General features: G+C 50.9%; 2 protein-coding genes across 2 annotated transcripts; both read right to left on the reverse strand.

Annotated features, from left to right (window-relative positions):
- Positions 1-607: 607 nt before the first annotated feature.
- Positions 608-1,955, reverse strand: LOC125529133 (myricetin 3-O-rhamnoside 1,2-glucosyltransferase UGT709G2-like; the record flags this gene model as incomplete). The annotated part of the gene is given in 1 exon segment (XM_048693543.1): positions 608-1,955. A coding segment is annotated over 1 exon segment (1,159 nt), but the record flags the coding sequence as incomplete, so codon positions are not given.
- A 1,541-nt stretch (positions 1,956-3,496) lies between these two features.
- Positions 3,497-7,201, reverse strand: LOC125529134 (pectin acetylesterase 8-like). Its single transcript, XM_048693545.1, has 13 exons — positions 6,932-7,201; positions 6,668-6,822; positions 6,509-6,591; positions 6,287-6,416; positions 6,054-6,133; positions 5,868-5,954; positions 5,653-5,777; positions 5,424-5,484; positions 4,682-4,735; positions 4,522-4,599; positions 4,316-4,415; positions 4,089-4,234; positions 3,497-3,958 (listed from the first exon to the last, which is right to left on the reverse strand). The coding sequence occupies exons 2-13, from the start codon at positions 6,789-6,791 to the stop codon at positions 3,842-3,844; spliced, it is 1,185 nt and encodes a 394-aa protein (XP_048549502.1). The 5' UTR covers positions 6,792-6,822; positions 6,932-7,201; the 3' UTR covers positions 3,497-3,841.
- Positions 7,202-7,874: the final 673 nt, after the last annotated feature.

Raw genomic sequence — 7,874 nt, forward strand, 5'->3', positions numbered from 1 at the left:
CTATTTATTTTCTTTGTTATATTAAAGATTTCTTTATCATTTAAAAATCAAAATAATATTTTTTAAAAATGATAAATAAAGGAAAAAGTAACAAGATGAAAAGAAAAGAAGGAACAGAGCATTAGCAACGCTAGCGTAAAAGAAATACGAACTACATCGTGCTGTATAGCAATACACCTAATGGGACAATGTTCTAGCGATCCAGTAAGAAGCACAAATAGAAAAACAGGAAAACACAATACAACCCAACAACAGCCCACATGGTGAGGCAACACAGGTCAAGGCAGGCCAACAAGGAATGCGAACTCCAGCCAAGCGAACGGAAATTAACGTGCGACTAGTTTAGAGATGACGTCAGCGACTTAGACTTTGCGAAGTCTAAATCGACTGAGACCTAGATAGAACCAAAAACCAATGTATCAAAAAATCGTTGATAAAATAAAGAAATGCGACTAAAAAAATGCGGGCACTAGCCAGCCGTGACGGATCAGATGCGTCCACGCGTTGGACGCACCGTCAGCGCATCCATGAAAATAGCTAGACGCCGTTTCATTTTTCTATTCAAATGGACGAAATTCAGACAAAATGGACTGGTAAACCAAGGTAGTGAGATGTGACACTTGAACATCCTACGAATTGTCACACCGCAATGTGGTACCACAAGGATTTAGCAGCAACAAATGTCATTCCAAATAGGCATCGTCATGTTCGTACTGCCTTTTGGCAAGACTCACACAGCAACACCGATATGATGCTAGTAACAAGGTGCCAATGCCGGTGGCCGGCCGGCCGGCCTTTATTCTTTGTCCGGGCTTGGTGTGGAGCCCCGCGTGCTGATGCTGAGCTCATTGATGAAGCCGACGAGCCGCTTGAACTCCTCCGCCGACGAGCCCCCATGGGCGATGTCTTGTCTCACCTGCTGCGCCAGCGCTTGAGCCGACCTCCTTAGCTCGACGGACTCCATGGCCTCCCTCACCATCCGCTCCACGACGGCCCTCTCGCACACGTCCTTCATGTCCAGGCCGGTGCCCCACACGGCGGCCATGAACCGGCTGTTGGTCTGCTGGTCCACGAAGAAGGGCCAGCACACCGTCGGCACGCCCTCGGCGACGCTCTCCAGCGTGGAGTTCCACCCGGCGTGCGTCAGGAAGCAGCCCACTGCCCGGTGGCGCAGCACGTCCCGCTGAGGCGCCCACTCCACGACGCGGGCCTTGCCTCTCCCGGCCGCCTTGATGGCGTCCTGGAGGACGGCGTTCTGGCTCGCCCCGACCATGTCCGGCCTGAGCACCCAAAGGAAGGGGTGGCCGGCGCTGACGAGTCCGGACAGGAACTCGGTGAACTCCTCGACAGAAATGATGGCGAAGCTGCCCAAGCTCACGTACACGACGGTTCCGTCCGCCTGGCTGTCGAGCCACGCCGTGCAGCCGTCGTCCTCCCGCCACAAGGCGCCGCCGGCGGCCGGCTGCTGGAACATGGCGTGGAGAGGGCCTATGGCGAAGACGTCGCGCATGTGCGGCGCGATGTGCGCGAGCGCCGACCGCTCCAGCGACGCGGTCGTGTTGAGTATGAGCGCCCGCGCGTTGCAGCTGTGAGCGCTGAACTCGGCGATTATCTTAAGAATGGGGTGGAGGCCTCCGGTCCGGTCGTCCCCGCGGCAAAAACTTGGAAGATCGCGCCGCCGCAGGAAGCCCTCCATTCCCGGAACGCCACGGACGGGCGCGTCGAGGTCGGCGCCTGCCGGGACAGGGACCTCGCCGAGCTCCACGAGCTTGGGCACGGAGAGGTAAGCGAGGAAGCTGCACGCGCTGGCCGTGCGGAAGGCGAGCGCCGGGACGCCGAGCTCCTCGGCGACGTTGATCGCGAACGGGAGCATCCCGTCGGCGACGACGCAGGTCACGGGAGGGAAGCCATCGTCGCGGGGCGCGCCCGCGCGCAGGGACGCGAGCAGGGCACGGCATGGGGCGCCCCCCGCGCGGGCTAGTGGTCCCCCGCTGGTTGTGGTCGGTGTGGAGGAAGGTGACGTGGAGGCCGGCGTCGAGGAGCCCCGCGGCGAAGTGGAGCATGCAGTTGATGTGGCCCTGCGCCGGGCACGGGAACACCAGCACGTGCGCCGCCATGCCGTCGCCTCGCCTCGCCTGCACCCGCGCGCGCTCACCTACGCTGCTAGGTCTTCTATCCCGCGCGCGCGCATGCAGTGACGCAGCTGGGTTTCTCTTGTTCCCGCTTTCAGTGTAAGCATGGTGCATCTATAGAGAGAGAAGTGTGCAGGCGCAGCAGCACACGTCAGCAATTACGTGTCGGTGGCGGCGGCTAGCGCTTGCAAGCTTCAGCTACTAATAATTACCTTAAAGAATTACGCAGCTGATGCCGTCATCACCGAGCAAACGGGATGGACCGGTAAATAAATCGATTGACATGTGACGAGCTAGCTTTTTCTTTTAACGTCACATGTGACGAGCTAGCTAACGCGAGCGTGTGGCCAGATTCTAGTGGACGGCGAGAATGAAACAAAGATAAGCTGCCCCGCAAGATTCTAAGACATCGTACAATGCAAGTTGCAGGGTGCTTACAAAAGATATTTGGAGAAATAAATCAGGCTTTTTTAAACACCGGTACTTGTTTGTACGAGGTGAACGTTTAATTAGGCATTTCTTCTCTAAAAATAGGCACATGTATTGATGATTCAGAAAAATCGGATTTATTTTTCTAAGCATCTAGCATCCGGGTCGTGTAGCTTTAGGTTTTAGGTCCTAGTAGCTTAGATTTTTGGGTCGTCCATCGTCTTGGTTTTGGCGGTGGCAATGGTGACGCTGAATAAAGAAGCTTCATATCTTTCCGCGATGAGGCGATCGGTCCTATGGTTTGAGATGGATTTGAAAACTAGTTTGTTCAAGTAAGGATGGTGTGGCGGCGACGACATCCTCATAGTGGACTTGTGTCCTTGGACTTCGCCGTGTGACAGCGTTTGCTCCAGCGCCGGTGCGGAGCTTAGGAGGTAATCCAGAAGCGGATACAAATTGTGGTATGCAACAGTGGCATCTGGAAGATGGTGAATCATGTATTGGGTTTGTGGTTCGTGGCTGGCAGGTATGGTTTCCTCCTCTTGCGACTTAGTCATGCAGGGGAGCCAGATCTGGAGGATGGCGTGTCTGGGGTGTTGCCCCGGTCTGATTCGTTCAACGGCAATGGCTTCACTATTGGTGAGTCATTTTGGAGGTTCGTAAAACTGCATATCAGCGATGGAGCTGCGTCAAGCTCAGCTGAGGAGGTGACCCGTCAATTTTTCCTCTGGTGATGCCGAAGGCAGGCGACACACGTTGGTGTGAAGTTAAAGGGTTTCTTCGGTTTTGCTTATAATTTTCTTTCATTGTTGGTGTTCATTTGTGCAAAAGCTAGCATTTTGTTGTCTTTTCAGTTTTGCGCGGCCGGTGTCTAGATGGCTTGTACTATGATCTTTATGATATAAATGAGAGACATATTACCATAAAAAAAATAGTTTAGAAGCCGGCATCTTCACTTGTTATTTCCTGGATGTGGCTAGCTCAGTCGACGACTGAGACTTCAAGTGAAACGTATAAGAAAGAAAAAAGAAAAAACTAAAAGAAAAATTGCATGAATCTTCATGCAAGATCTTACGAATATAGATCCACCGAGACTTGGACATAACCAAGTCTCAGTCGACATTTAGCAAGACTATTCCTGTAAACAAAATCAATGGCCGGTTACCAGGCCGTGCCCTGTTGCGGGCACGGAGCACCAATGGCGGCGCACCAATCAAATGCAATAGCAACAATAACGTGATCAATGGTAACAGTAGTACGAGGCGAGGCTGCTGCAGTTGCTACGTGTGGGAGGCGTTCTTGAAGACATGGCAGGTGGAGTCACAGGGGTAAGGGCAGTCCGTCTTCTGAAACCCACTGCGGCCGTAGAACCAGTCCCCAACCGCGCTTGCTATTCTCTGCGACAGACACAGAAAGAAGGAGCTCTCGTCAGATAAACAAACACCAGGCCGTCGCCGGCTGAGCCCCGGGAAAACTTGTATGCAAACGAAATTCAGCGGTGCAAGAGAAGACGGCGAGGGTGTTCACTTTGCCTCCGAGCACCGGCGAGCCGGGCGCGAACCAGATCTCCTGTATCTCGGACTGGCAGTGCGCGAAGCACGAGTTTATGAACAGCCCTCTGGTGGGTGAGTCCCCTTGGGCCTCGATTGCTTCCAGGAAATGGTCCCTGAATCCTGAGGTGGACATACACAGTACTGAATATACATACACACAGGTTCATGGCTGACCCGTCAGTAAAATGCAGTAGCACTTACCCTGTAAAATCTTAAGTTGCTTCGCCGAGCACTGGTTTATGTCGTGCTTGCAGCTTCGCCAGCGAGGATCAGAACCTCCAGGCACCAAAATGTTCCGTACCTGCATGCGGGCACGTGGAAACAGAATCAAGATTGGTGCCTTGATGGATGGTGGTGTCAACTGTCAAGCATACTGCAGGTAGAAATGGTTTATATCTGATGATAACCTGCCATGAATCGTATGCTGCATTCAGGATGAACAGGGGTGTCTGAATCTGTTTCACCTCATTCTGAGGAAAAAGGCACTGCATCCAAGCAAAATGTTTTTGTAAGGGAGTGCAACCTGATCCCTAGATGTGCATTGTGGCTATTGCAAGTGCATCTTACCATGCCCGCAGGCAACTTGGAAGTGCACGAAGATGGTAAATTCTTGGCCGAGCCCTACGGTATTTGTACACAACACAATCAGGTACAAGACAAAACAGCATAATAAGTATAGGTGCAAAGCATTTTATTTTATTTCGCAACATGAGATATTGTTACTGATGCCACTTTATGCCACAGTTTGAACTCGAAGCTTATATTGTCGAGTAGGGCCTTTTGGTGACCGAGCTCCTTGGAGCCCTTTATTTTTTTTAAATTCAAAATTCAAACTTCCTTGTTTCAAAAAAAATCTGAACAAAAATATGCAGTATACAAGGATGAAATGTATATCTGTGCAAAAATTGAGGATGAAATATCTTGAAATGCGACCTGTATAAAAAAGACAATTTTCTGGACTTTGAGGATGAATAGTATCATGTGTTAAAAAGCCCCAGATTTTTTTTTGCACAGCCCTCATTTCAACGTATTTAGTTCTGAAAATCTACACACATATACATTATGCCCCCATGTATATCTGCATTTTTTTCAGATTTTTTTGAAATAAAAAAAATGAATCTGATGAATTTTGAATTTTGCAAAAGGAGTCCTCCATGGAGCCCAGCCTCGAAAAGCAATTTTCGGTCCTGAAATAAACTATATAAAGTGTCTTGTTTTAGGCATCGGTCGTTGATCGGTTGTCATTTCATAGTTAATAGTTATGTACACATAATCAGGTAGAAAGAGCAACAAAATGAAATGTGCATACATGAGTCTTAACTACATCACTGAAAAAGGCCGCAGCATGGTTTACTCCAGCAATGTCCTTCCTGTAGAGCAAATTAAGATGGGAAGTGTTAGACAAGGAAATAATTATTCAGAAATGCGACGTACTTTCTTCTATATATTGCAATGCCTAGTATATCTCCAAAGTGGCAAAAGCAGATAGCATGATTTTCCTTTTCTCCCAACTGGATTCAGTATTAGTACTGCCTTACACATTGATGAAGAAGCCAGCATCAGAAAGGCACTTAACATTGGCCGCCGCCGGCAGAAGCCGATGAAATCTGTCACAGTGCAGTATCGAAGTTAATCCACCAGCAGAACATCCCGAAATTAGAGCCTGCCACATCCTTGAAAAAGGAGGAAATTAGAGTCTGCTACAATTTTGCTAGTCACATGCTAGGCATATTGTGCTGATAAGAATGCATACATTTTCAGCTTTGTTCATTCCTTTAGCGAGCAGATCTTCCATAACTGCTTGCCATACCCTCGCACCTCTGTAGTGTAGATTTGTTCTCTGTCAAGATTGCAAAATTAGAAGACAAAAACCTCAGTTCAGACCGGCAGTAATGCCTTCAGTAGGAGGAAATCATGGAAGCTTGGAGTATGGGCTCACCGGATCAACTTCTTCCTTGTCGCCAGTGAAAGACGAGCCGTCGCAGTACCGGACCCGGACCTTGTTCCAGTTGTAGAAGTCTATTCTTTGTCAAATTGCAGCGCACACACATTAAGCACAAGAATTTAAATTTAGGCAGTCTCAAGCTTGGAACTGCCACTATTACAAACCTGACAAAGAGAAGCAGAGCACAACAAATTATGTGATGGCCAGGTGGTGAGACTGAAGTATACCTGGGTTGTAATCCGGGGTGTTGCTCAAGATCCCGGAGAAGGCAACCTGCTTGGCCATCTCCTTGGAGGAGCCTAACCGGGTGTGCGACCGCTGCAGGCAGGTCGTCACATTGTTGCACCATCCTCCTCCCTGCCGCCGCCAAAATTTGCATTCAGAGTTGAGCTAAGCATATTCCTTGGCACCAAATTCTGTACGTGCTCCGAGCGGGTTTGATAACTGACCTCAAAATGAACCAACCAGCTGTTCGACCCGGAGCCGGAGCCACGGGCGAGATGGTACGCAGGGGGGCTCCCGTCCAGACATACTACGATCCACAGAATCATACGTCAGGCTAGATTGGCGAGAGGCCGGGAAGGAGAAGCAACAATGGTGTGACTGACCTGCCCCTTTGGCCACGGCGCTGTCGACGTAGGTAATGTCCACGAAATAGCCGTCCGCCTCGAGGACCGCCAGCGCGCAGGCGAACGCCGAGCACCAGAGCCGCAGCTTGCTTCCGTCCCCCATTCCCGTGGCTGAGCCCGCGACAGCGAACGAGCTAGAGAAGGAAGAAATGGCGGAAATGCAAGGGTCAGGGAAGCACACACATATATAACCGGCTAACAGCAACAGGCAGCTAGCCATGGAGGAGGGAGGCCGGAGCGAACCTGGTGGAATGGAAGCCGGCAAGCCGCCGTCTCGTGCTAATCTCGCAGCCGGGTTGGTTCTCTAGCTCCCTCCCTCTTGTGCAGCTGCAGCAGGGAGAGAGGGCCGAGGCCGAACAGAGCGACGTCGCCGATGCTTCGAGCTTCCCAATGCTATGTGAGCTGCTGTGCCTGTGCGGCTGTGCCTGTGCGTGCCGGCTCACGCCTGTTTTTCCACGCCGGCAGTGGCAGTGGGCCGGGATGGGACGCCGGACCGGACGCGTCTTTCCCTTTTTCTTTTGGCTCGCTCGCGTACGTCCTTGTGCGTCAGTAACTCAGTAATCAACGCCTCTGCCGTATATCTATCTGTCTGTCTGTCATACATATGGCGGCCGGGCGTGGATGCTGTTGGGGGGGGAGCTCAAATGAATGACGGGGATTAAAAAGCTGCGGTGCACTGCGGGACGGCCAGCGGTACCACCCGTGCTCCGCCTCGCAAAAGTCCTCGGTGACGCCGGGCAGTGCCATGAACGTCAGCCCATTTTCTTTTCTTTCTGCCATGAAAATGGGAACGGATGAAACATTCAGAAAAGAGATCTCTTCAGAAAAGAAAATGGAAAGGCAAGGCAAAGCCGGAGAAAGTAGCAAGGAAATTCTTGTTTTTCTGGAATCTGTGGTTTGCATATACTAATGGAGTAGAACGGTTCAACCAGAGCTGTTTCTCAAGAAGAAGAATCAGGGTTCATCTCTTCCCTTTTTTTTAGACAAAAAAAAAGGCGTGCTTATGAGACCAAGCGTACTGTGGCGGCGTTTCGATGCACCTACGGCAGCACCACCGATGCTGTGATGAATGGGCTGTGGCTCTGCTACCAGCGCTGTACCTCATGTCACGTGCATCTTTTAGCGAAAAACGATGTCACGTGCATTTCAAGACGACGACAGTGGCTTCCGGGCGTGTATTCGGCAC

This window comes from Triticum urartu, unplaced genomic scaffold (assembly GCF_003073215.2).
Source record: "Triticum urartu cultivar G1812 unplaced genomic scaffold, Tu2.1 TuUngrouped_contig_5368, whole genome shotgun sequence".
Lineage (NCBI taxonomy): Eukaryota > Viridiplantae > Streptophyta > Magnoliopsida > Poales > Poaceae > Triticum > Triticum urartu.

Coding starts and splice junctions, on each gene's coding strand:
- LOC125529134 (XM_048693545.1), bottom strand. CDS start 6,791: ATGGGGGACGGAAGCAAGCTGCGGCTCTGGTGCTCGGCGTTCGCCTGC. Junction 6,134..6,286: donor CACCCCGGATTACAACCCAG/GTATACTTCAGT, acceptor GACAAAGAATAG/ACTTCTACAACTGGAACAAG. Junction 5,955..6,053: donor ACAAGGAAGAAGTTGATCCG/GTGAGCCCATAC, acceptor CAATCTTGACAG/AGAACAAATCTACACTACAG.